The sequence below is a fragment of the Notothenia rossii genome, assembly GCF_949606895.1.
Source record: "Notothenia rossii genome assembly, chromosome: 1".
NCBI lineage: Eukaryota > Metazoa > Chordata > Actinopteri > Perciformes > Nototheniidae > Notothenia > Notothenia rossii.
In genome coordinates this window covers 52,633,817-52,650,916 of record NC_136912.1, presented here as the reverse complement: position 1 = coordinate 52,650,916, position 17,100 = coordinate 52,633,817, and the positions used below count along the sequence as shown (strand labels likewise).

General features: G+C 42.4%; 1 protein-coding gene across 1 annotated transcript in view; it reads left to right on the top strand.

Annotated features, from left to right (window-relative positions):
- frem1b (Fras1 related extracellular matrix 1b) overlaps positions 1-17,100 on the top strand; it is a 273,903-nt gene that overhangs the window by 46,960 nt on the left and 209,843 nt on the right. Inside the window, exons 13-14 of the mRNA XM_079670558.1 lie at positions 16,194-16,361; positions 16,548-16,756. Coding sequence (XP_079526684.1) covers positions 16,194-16,361; positions 16,548-16,756 — 377 coding nt within the window. The remainder of the gene's footprint in view (positions 1-16,193; positions 16,362-16,547; positions 16,757-17,100) is intronic.

Below are 17,100 nucleotides of genomic sequence, written 5' to 3'. Positions count from 1 at the left end.
CCCATCCTGTTCTGGATGTGTCCGTGAACACTGTGATGTAGGAGGTCATCCGTCCCAGTGGAGACCCCCTCCGGAGGTCGGTTGCCCTCCACTGAGGGGGGGATGGTCACTAGCCGCCGTTTGTGCCTCTTGGGATCCAAACGCAGGCTGGAAAACCACCTCTGAGGGCGGCGCATATGCAGTAACCCCAGCGGGACCACAATGTGAGCAGCTGCCATGAGACTCAAAGTCTGCATGACAGTTAAAACTGTCACTGTCGCCCCCTGTCGCAGCCTATGAACCGCCCGGAGAAGGGACACACTTTTGCTCTCTGACAGGGTGGTGCATCGAGCACCACTCCAAACTACAACGCCTTTTGGTGAGGTATGGGGTGCTCTTTTTTCAATCGATCGCAAAGCCTAATTTGGTTACGTGTGTGATCAATCATGCTGTGCAAAACATTGCCATTACTATGAGGTCGTCAAGTAAAAGAAAACTCTCAAGCCGTGGGCGCGCAGCGGTTTAAGGGCTGTGGCCACATATTTGCTGAATGTGCATGGGGATAGGGAATAGCCGAACGGCAGCCTGTTGTACTCGTAGGCTATCCCCTGGAAGGCAAAACGCAGACACTTTCTGTGCTCTGGAGCAATTTCTACATGAAAGTACGCGTCTTTCAGGTCGATGGTGGTGAACCAATCGCCTGGCTGCACAAGCCCCAGTAACTGTTTCATAGTTAACATGCAGGAAATGTGACAATTCAGGCCGCGGAGATCTAGAATAGGTCCGAATTCCCCTGTCTTCCTGAGAACCAGGAAGTACATGGAATAAGACCCTTTTTGTCTGTGCTGAGGGTGCACAACAGACACAGCCTGTTTCTGCACCAGAGCCTGAATCTCTGCTGAGAGGAAACCCCTCTCCTCCTGGGAGGACAGATTTACCTCTCGCATGCCCATAAAAAGAGGTGGGTGTGGGACACCCACAAGACAGTGGTCCATGTGATACAGTGGTACAGTGGTACAGTGTACAGACATGTGGTACAGTGGGAGCCTGTCCATCCACCTTGTTAGAACACAGCTGAGTTCCCATTCCCCATAACATTGTGTTAATGGACAAGCCCTCAGCTGTGGGGCCGCAGCTATGAAGCTGTGATACTCTCTGGTGACCCATTCCGCCGCAAAACTCCCCGCGAAGGGAAGATTTGCCCATGGAGGGTCAACACAGAAAGGGCCGATTATTTACTGAGGACCCTGAACGCACCGCCGCCTGCTCTTGTGTGAGCGCGTGCTCCACCATAAATAATGCTGTTCTCACCACTACGGTAAACAGCATTAATCGGAGTCTTTATAGGCGTAGTGTGTTTTACTAAGGTCCCTGAACGCACCGCCACGCGATCTTGTGTGAGTGCGGGGCTCCGCCATAATGCAGCTTTTACCACTACGGTAAACTGCATTAATTGGAGTCTTTGCTCTAGGCGTAGTGTGTTCTCTGACAGCAATACGCCGGCCATAATGTCCCTGTACCTGCATAGCGCTCTCCTTTAGATAGCACTCCCTGCGGTTCATCCCTCTCATCTGTGCATGCCCACTAGCCACCTCCTTTACAGGAGCTGCAGCTGGGGCAGCGAATGGGGAATTTGTACGGTTAACATTGTGTGTAAGTATAGCATTTGTGGAAACAAAAGACACTTAGATTTGGATACAGATCAATCTCATTCTTATTAGAAAAGAAAGAGATTCGCCCTCTCGTCCCTGGCGGAGAGATATTCTCCCCCCGCCAGTCAGATCCGTAAAGACGGGCAGCCTGTCCCCGTGAGTGCCGGCATGCCGGTTCCCCGGGGTGGGCCGAAGAGGTGGAGGGCGCCGCGGGCACGGGATCTCCGTGCCGGCACCTCTCCCTTCGTCTCACCGTCGCTCTGCGCTCCCTGGTCTGCAGGAAAGCCTGTGGAACGCACCGCGGCCCATCCTCGGGGGAGGGGGGCCGCGCGCGCCGTCACAATGCCGTCTCTTTGAAACGGACATTATGGGGAAAAGTGGAATTGTGGAGAGAGATGACTCTTACTCTGGGATAAATGCAATAGTTTTTACTGAATGCATTTTTCCCACACACACATACATCACTCTAGAACTAGAGTTTATAAACGTAAACCACCGTTCTCCTGCGGAGGTCCCTGAACGCACCGCGGCCTCTCTCACAAGGGCCGTGCGCCCACGTATTAACGCTGTATTTCCCATTCAACTGTGAAATGCGTTAATCGGAGCTATTATACCAGGCAAGGTGTGTTTTCTTACAACAGCACGCCGGCAATAGCGTCTCTTGAACCTGCACAGTGCTTTGACAGCACTCGGTTTATTCCACTCACGTGCACACGCCCACCTGCTGGCTCCCTTTACTGGGGTTTACAGCAGGGGCGGGGAGTGTAGGACAGTGTTTCTTCCTCTGGGCATGGGCAAGAAGCAGCCACGCTGCGATTACTCCTTATCCCGTGAGCAAGGAGATCGATCCAAAGAGCCCTTCCGTAAACAAGGGGGCTCCCAGGAGATCAACACGGTCCTCTTTGGAAAGTGCCATGCAGCGTGATCCCCCAGGGACATCACACGGCGGGCAGCGGCGGCGGCCTGTGATGAAGTAGGGTCGACCCTATATCATGTGAAGCCACCGAGCACCGCTCCCCGTGGGAACCGGGCTTGGGGCAAGGCCCGTGGACCAAGCTACTTATTCGGCCTTGCGGCCCAATAATCGCTCTGACCTGGTGAGGCAGGGGCATCTCTAGCAATGAGCGAGTAGCCCACACACCCGCCGCCATGATCATCATCCATGGAGAGTACAGCCCTGGGCGATGGACTTCCATGGACGCCGGACCCGGAAGGAATGGCGAACGTGAATGGCACCGCCTCGGCCATATCCTGGTCCCCCAAACACTCGAAGGAAAGGTGGTGGGGGATTGGCGCCCGCTATTTCAGCTAGGGCACGAAGGACAGGCCCGGGTCTCTAGCAGTGGCGACTCCCTGGAGGTATGATAACTCAACTATCTTCTTCTTTCAAACGTCTTATCTCTGCTTCAGATGTTGCCCGCTCGCTGAAGAGAAAGGGATGATGGTCAGGAGGCGAGGCCTCGTTTTATACGGTGAGACGCACGCACATTCAGGTAGGCCCGCCCCGGGGCCGGCTACGTCTATAGAAATCTCAGTAGGTGAATGCTTGCATAGAGGGTAGTACCCATAGAGTCCAGTAGAGGGCGGAACGTGTGAGAGATATAACAATCTCACGAGAAGGTAAAAGTCCTTTCCTGTCGCTTGAAAGAAAAAAAGATTGTCAGTTTTCGACACAAAAATTCTGAAAGATAATATAAAGTATTAAAAAAATACTTGAAACAGGTTCATTGGAAACTAAAACTATTTGGATTTTTTTACAGCAGTGGCCGATTTGGTCCGTTTAAAAGAAAGAAAAGAAGATTTAAGAGCTCAGTAAGAAACTGAAATATATCAATAAGCAGTTAGAGTTAAATCTGATGATGCAAAGTCATTTAAGTAATACATATAGTAAAATAATAAAAATATTTTATATTTAAAGCCCACTGAGACAAATGTGTTTCAGGATATTGGGCTATATAAATAAACTTTGATTTATTATATTAATTAGGCATTGTATTATAAATAATAAAAAAAAGAAAAGTAAAGTAGATATCTCAAAATTGTACTTGAGAACAGATGTAACACGCTACAATGCAATCCACCCAGCGGATTCCAACCAGAAACCCAGCGGTTCCCAGTGGCTGAGATTTTAAAGGCCTCCCACTATTTCCTGAGAGGGGCGTTGCCAGATTTCACCATGTGTTCAATTGCAGGATTTAGCCATGAGATGGCGCTTCATTCACAAATATACAAAGACAACTGGGTGAACTTTGGTCTTCAGGTTGTTTCCTGGACTTTCAGTACTTCAGTAATATTTGCAGCTCCGCAGTTGTGTTTGCTGAATAGCATTTAATCACATATTTTTTATGGTTTTCACAGGCTACGATATGGAAAAAACATCAATATTTTAGATCAAATAAAGTATATCTAATCTTATTATCTTAAATGTAATTCAATAATATATAGTCTTTATATATTACATAATCATAATAATAATGTAAATGTTTACACTTCTTTTTTTTTTCTGCTCATACTTTTACCTTTACAATAGTTTGCTTTAATATGCAGTATAATTTTTGTAATATTGTTGTGGTGTTTTTACACAGTACAGTAGATTGAAGTAAATCAACTTGTACATTATCATGTATTATACAGTATATTATTAAGTAATATCATACATTAATTAACCCCATTATAGCAGATACCACATTGAATGGATTAACACATTTATGCATCAATAATTACAACGGAGTATTTCTAAATATAAGTTGTAAAAATACTTATATGTATTTAATACTAATAACATAATGGTTCATTTTACTTTCATATGATAATACTTTTCACTTGGGCAATGACCATTTTGAATGCAGGACATTTACGTCTCACACGTATTTTTACCTAGGTAAATAATCGGAATACTTCTTCCACCTCTGATTTTGGACACTGTCACTGTTTTTAAAACTGTAATTAAATGTTTGATATTTCCACAGACCGATTCAGACGGGCAATGCTGGAGAACAGAGGGGGGATGGGAGAGTTTTGTCACATTCCGATGGCCCATTACTAGATTTGAAACAAAGAGAGTCACAGCCCTGCGTTGATCACCTTAAGGAGCTGTCGGGGGTGGGGCTGGTGAATGGTACATGGTCAATGTTTGTTTAAAAATGTTTGCAGTCGCGAAAGCCCTAAGCCAAAAAAGGGCTCAGTCTATGGCCCAATCCCAAACCACTCCCTCAACCCTACCCCTCCGTGACGGAGTGAACTCCGTCTGTTGCCACACTCGCAGCTCAACGAGGCTCCCTCCTGTCAGATGGAGGGGGTAAATACAGCAGCAAGCTTTGGGACGGCCTCCCCTCTCTCCGGCAGAAACAGGAAATGCCGTAACTGTAATAACGGTTTCAAATCAGCATCTCTTTGACAACAAGTTTAAATGAATAACTCAAATAAAACTCCAAACATCTTTCATTTTGTTTCAAAGCTCTTTTAGTTTTAAACCTGATGTTTAAAAGCTTTTTAGTTTTTGCAACGGTCTGTAAATATAGACAACTTTATAATAAAATGCACACATTTACCTTTTTCTAGACTAAACACAGGTATGATCCTAAGTTAAAACATATGAGGTTATCATGAGGTTGTTAACATCGCAGTTTATCAGTGGATGTTTGCTGGAAGGAACTACTTGTAAACAGCGTGTTTCCTGACGGACACACACAGCGTGACTCCGGTCAGGTAGAGACCGGTCTCAAGTCAGCACCGCTGCAGACTCGCTGTTTGAGGGCTTGATAGCCCACTCCCCCTCCACACTGCTCCACACTCGTTGCTTTGGAACAGCCCTCAATATGGCGGACCCTCCGCGCAGGGGCGGATCTAGACAAATATTCATGGGGTGGCAAGAGGGTGGCAGGAGAATTTCAGGCGTGGCATCCCCTGGCAGAAGTATATCCTGATTTAATCGCAGTCATATCAATCAATGTTAACTTGGAAAGCCACAATATTGATATTTTAACTCAATAACATTAGGTGACATTATTGTGGCACATCAGTAAAGCCTTAAATATAAATATATAAGGTGGCACACGTAATTTAATGAATTTTAACTGAATGAGTTGGTTTAACTCTTAGACCAGCAGGGGTACCAAATATGCAGACTGCTGCAATAAGTACATTAACTGTCTCATCGATGTGTGTCTGTATGAATATGATAATATTAACAATCATATTATTCCTATCAGCTGTCAATCACTGTTATGATTCGCATATTCAGTGTTATTATTAAATAAACTATATTTTTTGGAGGAGTTAATGATGAATGTTCCTCAAGATGCTTGCTCACCCTCCTTCAAATTTGAAAGACCAGTAATTACTATCATAATTCAAAAGAATCAAAGGAACAGTTCACCGCCCCACAACTTCATTGCAAACAGTTACAACCTTGACTTTACATCAGAAAGAAAAAACATTAAAGAAATGACTAACTGCATCAGTTAGGGTTAAAAAAACGTGTATTCAGCTAAAACATCCATCGCTGCAGTTATTATCCAGTGGAATGCCCGTACCTACTGGCCTAGTTAATCAAAGTGGTTACTTTTTTTTGGCTGGGCAGTGAAGTTTTACACACCGTCTTATTTGACTTTCTCAGGACTTGAAACTGTTTTTTGGGGGTAGACCCCCACAAAGAAGAAACATATATTTACTAGGGCCGGGACTTTAACGCGTTAATTAAGATTAATTAATTACACAAAAATGAACGCGTTAAAAAAATTAACGCATTTTAATCGCACTTATTTTTGCACCGCGGAACGTTTCTCACTGGATGAGTTTCAGGGGTACCGATTATACTGGAGCACCAACTAACGTTCATGACTTCAGACAACAACAAACCACAGTGAACAATAGTCAAACATGAACGAAGAAGCTGATGAGACTGCTTTGGTTGGCCCCATGGATGGGACATTTTGTTTTAAAAAACGGACGGATGGAAGCGTCAATAAGAGCACGGTTGTTTGCAAATTATGCAAAAAGGAATTTGCATATCACCGCAGCACATCAAGCCTCAAGTATCACCTCAATGCAAAACCTATAGCAGCTAGCGTGGAAGCTAGCGTGGACGTTAGCCCGACTCGGAGCACAAGGACCGACACCCAATTCGCGTTGATCAAACAGTGGCCTATGCAACAGAGAGATTTTATTTTTCATCAGGATATTGGAAGAATACGAGGGATTGAGGTCAATCACTGGCACTTTTTTATTTTATTTTAAATGGTACAGTACACTTTATGTTGAACTATTTATTATGTTGTTGGTGCAACTGGCACTTTATGTTGAACTGTTTATTGTTTTGGCCAAGGTTATTGAGAGAGTTGGACTGAAATGTATTAGATTTTTTAAATCAACTGTTGGTAAATAAACAAAGTCTGTTATGGCCTCTGAAGCAACAGAGAGATGTTTTCTAATAGTCAGGGTTTCCAATGTTCTGAATGTACTTGAAAGTATTGTGTTTACTTAAAAAACAAAGTGTTATAGTTTACAGAAGGTCTACAAACCTATAGGCTACCTGAATCTCTGAAATGTACTATATTCCTAAATATGCTATTGCTACACTTTATGGCAAAAATTGCACTTTTCTGTTGGTCTTGGTTAAGTACCACCTTGAAAAAAATAAACAATGTTTTGTTGCTTAAGCTTATAGATTCAGTCATTGTTCAATGGTATACTAAAATCCATGTGAAAAAAAATTGCTTCTCACTGTTCTCAGGTCAAATATTTATATGTGATTAAAAATGCGATTAATTGCGATTAATTAATTACAAAGCCTGTAATTAATTAGTTTTAGTTTTTTTAATCGAGTCCCAGCCCTAATATTTACACATGTAAGGTCATCTTCTTAAACAGTTTATTATTCTCATCGACTCATCTGTGAGCAGAGCATCAAGTTGGCATGTCTATAACAGCTGAATGTGGTGATTACCATCTTGATCAGCAAAACGCCACACAAAGTTATTAAGATTTAAAGCTATGGTGCGTTTTGATTCAATGCTGAGTACAGCCAAACTTGACAGGCTCTTCTCTGTCATAGTAGAACGCAAACGGTTGCGGGCGCCAGAGTATTTGTGTTGGGTAATCTATGGTAGGGCTGACCCATACAGTGGTGGGGCTCAAGTCAGTATTTGCAATGTAATTACATACACGCTCCCCTTGACAGTGAAACGCCACGCGTGAGGTTTAGATTATTTCCCTGTCTCAATCCAAATTGAACTGTATGCAATAAAAAGGCACATTTGTCTTGTAGTAAATAAAAAGGGCGACCTGGAGCCAATCCTGCAATTTCCCCACAGGTGAAAGAGTTGAAAACCCAACCCCTGCAGGGATTCTTCCTCAGGAGATTTTTTGAAATACTAACATCAAATACACATTCTGGTGCTCTCTTGAGAAGAAAAATAAATAATATATATTACTACACAACGTATTTTAAAAAATGAATGCCATTTTAGTTTTTTGTTACTTTGCTCTGAAAGCTGAACCTGCTGCTCCTCACAGATAGGAGAGGGAAAAGGCTGTGTGAATTACTTTACATTGTGGATAAGGGTGGATAGCCCCCATTCTTCTGTGTGTCAAAATGAAAGACAGCCCACACACCTATCAATCATCAAACCGTGGGGTCTTATAGTTGTACCGATGTATATAGAGATGTACTACAGCAAAAGTATTCTCTGTCGGGACTTCCTGCAACAACACCACGCCGTTATCGTGATTCTGATTGGCCAGAAGACATTATCAAAGATGTTCTATTGAGAGGACGATCACGACGTGACAAAAGTGTTCAAAACCGTTTCTAGTCTTCGGTATTTCCAGAGCAGTGGCTCGCGTCTTGTGCTGCATTCACTTGCAGTCGGACATTAGAGATTTTCTCTCATAAATGTCCGATGAGCCACAACTTTTCTTTCAAAACAAAGCGGCCAAATGGGGTGTCAGCTGGGTTGGCAAGGCATTTTTCTGAGGTGGCAGCTGCCACCCCGTGCCACCCCGTAGAACCGCCACTGCCTCCGCGTGAATGCGCAAACGGAGGGGTAGGGTGTAGGGGGCGGTTTGGGAATGGGCCTATGTGTCGAGGGGGAACTAGAGACGTCCCTCTGCCTTTACAGCAATGTTACGGTCTGACAGCGCTCAGCTCTCTGCTGCAGAGAGGAAGAGACAGATCACCGCTCTAAACACAGTCAAAAATCTTACATCCAAAACGGAATGAATGGGCTATAGCCTAATTAATTATTATTAATACGTTAATACGTTAAGTCTTGTTCACTGTTTTTCACTTTTATTAAAAGTTTGATATTTCCACAGACCCTTTCATACCGACAATGCGCGATAGAAACAACAGGTACTGCGACAGCATAAATATGCAAACCCAAACCTACAGTTAAACTTCACTGCTGGAGCAGAGAGATCACAAGAGGGGAGAGCTGTGGCTGATGGCCCATTAGGTGTGTAAACAAAGAGAGTCACACACAGCTGATCAGCTGATCACCTACTGAGAGCTGCCGAGTTTCATTCAGACTATTTAAGGCCCCGACCACACGAGGACGCATACGGCTAAACGCATAGGATTAACGCAAACGCAATCGCAAAAAAGCTTCCGTTCACACGCAATGTTCAACGGATAGTGTCTGTCCACACGAGACAGCTCCGTTTAGCTCCAACCGCTGGAGAAGCTGCAGTACATATGCAGGAGCCTGTACGTAGCGCTATAACTTCCTCCACAAAAGCAGCAAATAAGCATGGTTGTCATGGTTGCCCTTCTGTTTATTCTCCGCGATGGGGGCAGAGGGAAACGGGCAGAGTTTTTTGCCAGTCAACGTGTGTTAAAGTTTAAATCTTCCGGACAAAATTATAAAAGTGCCGGTCAAAGGTCTTCTTTGTTATTTATTGAGCTTTAAAACAAATGAATAACGAATCTATATAATATAATAATATAATACATGGAGCCTCTCTTTTTCCTCCCTCTCTTCGGACAGCGTCAGTGTCTGTCTCAAGCAGCAGCTGATCCAGTAATGAGTGACCCGGCCGACAGTAAAAATAAACATATTTATAACTAGTTTAGGTAGTTTAAGAGGTAATTAAAATAGCTAAGGGTGATGATCTGACTTGAAGTGTGTGTTTTGCTCCGTTCACCGCTGCATCACAGCGGGAGGAGCTGCAGGTGAGCAGAGCTGCGTGTCTCCGTCCTGTCAGATTAGACTTCACTCACGTTTATGTCCATATCGAGAGAAAGATAAATAATCTGAATTCAGTGTGCAGTTTACTTTGACGTGGGGGTGAGCAGCAGAGGCGGGGCTATTGCGTCATCATTATCAGAAAATGATCATATAGGTCCTACACACGGAGCCGTTGGACCCCCCAGAGCGTTGCGTATGCCGTTCTATCCACCTTGGGACCCGTTATCGTTTCCGCAGTTGTTTACTGTCATATTCGGTCGTCCTCGTGTGGCCGAACGGTCTATATGACACTAAACAGTAACGCAAACGACCGTTTTCGTCCTCGTGTGGCCGGGGCCTAAAAAAACAACGGTCTGATTTTATCATTGCACAACAATGAACTCAATGTGTGATTGTTATAGCAGTAATATTGAACAGTAATAATACAGTAAACTATTAACACTGTAAATTATATTGTTTGCCTGTGGTTAGATGACGAGGCTCCATTAAAAATAAACCTATTTGTTGTGAATTACTGAGTTTAGGCACGTTAATAAAGTTTCTAGTTGACTACAGCCAATTCATATTTGTTAGTGCTTTCATGTCAATTCGGCGAACATATGACACATTAAATGATCGTGGGGATGATGATTAAAAATCGTTTGTTTGAGCCATGCTGCATTTCCTGATGAAAAAACAATTGTTTTTGTAGTTGTAGCTTTGTAAACGCCAACGTGGATTAAACAACATTATTTTGTTAAATATAAACATGGTGATGTTTGGTAAATGATGACATGTCTCTTATTTAGCACAGAATATGATCCTATCCGTGACATATCAATTTAACAAAGGTCCACTATAGTAATCAGACATAAATCTATCAGCTGTTTATTTCACATGAGTTCCAGTGTGGCAGCTTTTTAATCACTGCTCCCCCTGGTGGATTCATAATCCATTGCAGCTGGTTTCATTATAATTTATCAAGGGGGCGTATCAAGTCTGAAACGTATTCACTACGTCATGTGGGGGGTTTTCCTTTCAGTGAGGTACGACTCCGTGCCGATCATGGCCCCACTGCGGTAGGGATGCGCAAAATTAGGTGGTATATCTGTCCATTACTTGAGATAATGTACATAGCTATTTTCTGTTCCAAAATACTAGAATTTTTAAAAGTGTTGCTACAGATGTAGCGATTCATTTCACACAGTTTGAAACGCGAGGGCCGTGATTGGTACGTGATCTGCCCTCGCTCAAGGGAAAACCTCCAGTTTGACTTGAGACCGCCCCCGTGATAGATAAATGTAATTATAATGAAGCCAGCTGCAATGGATCATTGATCCACCAGGGGGTGCAGTGGAGTTCCACACTGGAGCTCATGTGAAATAAAGTCAGATACAGTACGCTGGATGGACAGCGGAACTTTGTTAAGATCCATATGTCACGGATATCATACTCTGTGCTAAATAGGAGACATGTAATCATTTAAAAAACATCACCATGTTGTTATTTAACAAAATAATGTTGTTTAGTTGAAAAAAACGAACAGGAGGAAATGCAGCCCGGCTCTCGATTTTTTATCCTAATTTAATCATCATCTTCACCACGATCATTTATGTTTATGTTCCCCGAATTGACATGAAATCACTGACACATATGAATATACTGTATTCAACTTCATTAAAACGTTATTAACGTGCCTAAACTCAGTAATTCACTAAAAATATTTATATTTTAAAGGAGCCTCGTCGGCAGATCAGGATCCCAAAGCGTGGCGGAGGGATCCTGATCTGCATGACGGGTACTATTTTCCCCATAAGGAAAAAGTCCCTGCAAATTATCTGGCTTATCACATGGCCACATTCTCAACAAAGTAACGACATGACTCCCAGTATTAATTGAAATACTTTTATGGATTTAGAAAATGTTTTTATTGATTTAAAAAATAGTTGAAAAAAATAGTAACATAGCTGAACATGGTATTGCACATTTAGCTTTGAGTGTTACTGACCTGAGATGTTTTTATTACATGAATTAAGGTGACTGAGGCTTTTTAACATACAGGGATGCAAACTCATCAGATATGAAAAAGGTGACAAGGATCCAAGCCCCCGGCTCCCCCACCCCACGGAATAACAGAGGATTTTAGCAGTCAGAACAACTAAAGCAGCAGTGTTAATAATAACAGAAACGCCAAAGAGTCACATCTAATAGAAATATATAAAAGCATTTATTTTAAATTTTGTAACAGTCAGTTTATAATTTTGGCAGCACTGTTGAGCATTTTGAAAATGTATTTTCATGCCTCTATGCAAGGCTTAAGTCTTTCTATCTTTATAGCCACATGGTGTAAAGTAACTAAGTTCATAAACTCAACAAGTACTATACTTGGGCACAATTTTGAGATACTTGTACTTTATTTAAGTATTTCAATGTTTTGCTACTTTGTTCTTCTACTCCACTACAGTTCAGAGGTACATGCTGTACTTTTCCTCCACTCCATGTATGTAATACCTTTAGTTACTTTACAGATGTGGATGAATGATGTGAAATATAATCAAGTGTTAATTCCGACTTTAGTTCCACCTGGAGTAAATCCACAAGCTACCCTGCAGTATACACAGTCATTCAAACTAGCTGCACCTTTACCAGCTTTGAGAACACTTTCATGATCAATCATTATAAAACCTATCATATCTATTATTCTGAAATGGACCAATCTGCACGATGACTACTTTTACTGTCGCTACTTTCACTATATTTTGATGATAATACTTTTCTGCTTTTACTTGAGGAACATTTTGAATGCAGGACTTTTACTGTAACAGAGTATTCCTACACTCTGGGACTATTACTTTTACTCAAGTACAAGATCTGAGTACTTCTACTTTTACTCAAGTACAAGACCTGAGTACTTCTACTTTTACTCTAGTACAAGATCTGTGTGCTTCTACTTTTACTCAAGTACAAGACCTGAGTGCTTCTACTTTTACTCAAGTACAATATTTGAGTACTTCTACTTTTACTCAAGTACAAGATTTGAGTAGGCTACTTCTACTTTTACTCTAGTACAAGATCTGTGTGCTTCTACTTTTACTCAAGTACAATATCTGAGTACTTCTACTTTTACTCAAGTACAATATATATATACTTATACCACCTCTGTTTATAGCCTATGAAAAAAACTATTAGAAATAGAAGGCTAAATCTAACGTTAGCAGATAGTGACAATGTATGCTAGCTAGCTAGCTCAACGATTCCTTAAATAATATTGCCACAGAAAAACTTTTCAGTTCACATCACGCTCTGCCGCTCCGACAGGGAGCTCTGGTCTGAACACCTGAACGGCCCGTTCTAGCAGCTGTTCACCAGCGGTCCAGTCTGTGCCACAGTGACTCCGGACGCACAGTTATTATTAACGAACGCACCCGTAGGTAATGTAGCTGCTGAAGCTAGACCATCATCTCGGAGCAGCAGAGCCTTATTATACATCCATGAGCAGAGCCGACAGGCAGGAAGACTCGAGCGCACAGCTCGTACTTCATTATAATATATAAAAAAAGAACACCATGCGTGTCATGATGGCACATAACAGCTCACGGCCGCAGATTACTCCGGGTCCCAGACCCCCCATACCCCAAAAATATTTTTATTGCAGATCTACATGAATCACACAAACGACTTGTTTTGGATTCAAAACGGCGAATTTCGCCGAAAGGTGACAAGTTTGCATCACTGAACATAGACAGAGCACAACTGAAACATAACATCTGAGATGTAACAACATGATACACTTTTTGGGGATGCTTGGGATGTGAGTGAGGGACACGGCTTAGAACGAGCGTGTCGCCTGGCAGGACAGGAGAGTGTGTGCACCAGTCTGCCTTGATCTATGAATTCATGTCCGTGACACTCACTGCTGCCCACAGCTGTTTTATAGAAGGAAATTCCTTCACTTCATGAAAGTGTTTTAACCACACACACCTCTACACACACATGACGGGTGTTATTTTCCCCATAAGGAACAAGTCGCTGCAAATTATCCCGCTTATTACACGGCCACATTCTCAACAAAGTAACGACATGACTCCCAATATTAATTTAAATGCTTTTATGGATTTAGAAAATGTTTTTATTGATTTAAAAAATAGTTGTATGTATTGATTTAAAAAATAGTTGTATGTATTGATTTAAATTGACATGCATCCGCTCAGAAAAATAGTCCGGTGTTACCGTTTTTTAAACAGTCTGAATGAAACGGCAGTTCTCAGCTGTGTATTTACACAACTAATGGCCCATCAACCACAGCTCTCAAACCCCCTCCCCCCTTGATCTTTCTTCTCCAGCAGCTAAATTAATTGTAGGTTACTCTGAGTGACAAGCTTACAATTAGACACAACACTGTCATTGCAAGTGACCCTCAGTTAGTTGACTTTTATGTTCAACTGCTAAATTCGTTACTGATAAAAAAAAAGGGCTTCTACTGTACCTAATTACCTTAACACTAGAATCGCCAGAGGTTTTTGTATAGGCCTACCTAAACCCGTCAAATCCCGCGATTAGAATGCAATTTTTAACAGCATAGGGTGCTACATAACACACTTTCAGGAAAAGTCACGGACTGGGAGACTTTAATATTTTATTGAAAAAAAGTTACATTGCACACACACAACACACATCACACAAATTGACCCGATTGGCGGTTCTAGTGTTAAATAAACTCACTAATTAATGAAACCAGTTCAATACGCATTATTATATTCTTATCATTCTTTATGAGCGCAGAAATAGTCTTAAAATCAGATCTGTTTTTTAAATGAAATCTGACGGCAGGCAGTTAACTCTGATCACCTATGATAAATGCGCCGCACCTAATCGCTGGCCATTCAGCCACAGACACTGTTCGAAATAGGGGGGAGCTAGGAGGAACTTGGCTCCCCCGAAGAGGGAGGGAGCTCCCCTCTAGGCTGACTTTGAGATAAATAGGGGGAGCCCAAAACAATCGTGCATATTTGTGTCACACAGATTAGAAATGTTGAGTTTCTGTAAATAACAGTTCTTGAAATAAATAATAGTTATTGTTCATTACAGTTTCTGAATATTTGTTTTATATTTGTGAATATGTCTGGGTGTTGCCATCTGTACGTGGCGGCGCTGCATTCTTACTTACGTTGCTATGGTTATGGCGGTGATGCCAGCGCGGTATTTGAAATGTTCATATTGATATTTTTTTAACTCTGGCTTTGGAATAAAAAAATATGGCAAAACGAAAACAGCCAAGCATCACAGCTTTTGGATTCACAAGCAAAGAAGCGAAGGAGTCTAAAAATGACAACGTGAACGGAAAACAACTTTTAGTTGGCCGGCTGTAAGCGGCGTTAGGGTCGAGTTTGACAGCTCCACACCGAAGCGGAGCCTGAAGAGGCTTCAACAACGGCCACATCCGCCGGCATAGTGACACCGTCTGTATTAGTAGAAGAGTGTTTTTATAGCAATTGATCGCATCCGCGCTGCTGCGCCAGTCAACAGAGCGTGCGTGTGACATATTTAGTAGCAGGATGTGCTCTGAAAAATAGGGCTCCCCGAAAGCAAATGGGTAATTCGAAAACTGACAGAGCTCCCTCTATACAAATCAAACTGTTGACGATGTGAAAGCACCTATTGTTTTAAATAATGGTCGGAATGTGACCTGTGAGCCTTCTGAATTACCGTGGGACAGCACATTCTAAACTAAAATATTCAATCAATAAAGTAACATCTTATCTTATCTTAATAATATCTTCATATTAATAATAATAATAAATCATACAGTATGTGTCCGAAAGCGAGCAGGAGGAAGCAAACACAAAAATATACAAAAAATATACTGCATATTAAAGCAAACGATTGTAAAGGTAAAAGTATGAGCATAACAAATAAAGAAGTGTAATGTAAACATTTACATTATAATTATGATTATTTAATATATAAAGACTATATATTATTGAATTACAAGATTAGTTATACTTTAGTCGATCTAAAATATTGATGTGTTCAAATGCTCTTCAAAACACAACTGAAAGTCCATGAAACTTGTCTTTCTGTATTTGTGAATGAAGCGCCATCTCCTGGTTAAAACCTGAAATTGAAAATCTGGCAACGCCCTCTTGGAAAATAGTGGGAGGGCTTAACATTCCTCTATACTGGTCTTTGGCAGGTCGTAGGCAGGAAGCTGTAAACTGGAGTCTGAAATTCAGTGCTCCATCTGTAGGTGGTTGCTAGGTTATTTTTTTCGGGACCTTTGTGGCTGAGAATCAGACATACTCTTTTGGAATACTTATAAGGTTGGGTGGTTAGGAAATGGAATTTGCTTCAGCTTAAAACTGTATAGAAGATAAGTGTTGTTGTGTTCCTGCAGCACGCAGTGAACCACAGGAAGGTGGCCTTCATGCCTCCAGTAGAGGACATCGGCCCAGATCCACTGTTTCTCCAGTTTGTCTTCTCTGTCAGCGACCACCATGGCGGAACCATCTCCGACCTTGTCTTCAACATCACCGTCATCCCTGTGGACGACCAGGCGCCAGAGGTCAGACACAGATCAAACCACTGGTTTGAGCATCGGATGGGCTATGGGAATAAACACTGGATTTGATGTCATATAATAATCTCTGACTGAATGACCATTATAATTAACATGCAGCAAACTCATTTTATAATTAATAATTCAATCAGTTTTGAATATATAGCTTTGTTGGTTGATCCCCTGTGCCAGGCTTTCACCAACCTGCTGCGGGTGGAGGAGGGTGGAGGGGCCTTTGTGACTGAGGAGCATCTCCTGGTTCAGGACCGGGACAGTTGGGAGGAGGTTCTGAGGGCCGAGGTTCAGAGAACGGCTGGCCATGGCAGGCTGGAACTGCAGGGCCACACGCTGCTGCAAGGACACACCTTCACCCTGCAGGACCTGAGGGAGCGCAGACTCAGGTCAGACACAGTGTGGGCATGAGGAGATTATGACGGGCCCCTGATGGCCCCACCACCAACTCTACATTACATTACATGTTACTTGTTAGACGCTTTTATCCAAAGCGACTTACATACTCAATACTGTGGACAATCCCCACAGGAGCAATTTGTGGTGAAATGTCTTGCCCAGGGACACAACGACATTCTGACTGCAGTGGGGTTTGAACCTGTGCTCCCTTGATCCGAACACCAACGCTCTATCAATTGCGCCACACGCCTCCAATATGAGCAAGACAGAGTTTATAGGGTTTAGCCTATTTTTTTCTGTTTTGTGTCACTTGCTAGTTATTTTGACATTATTT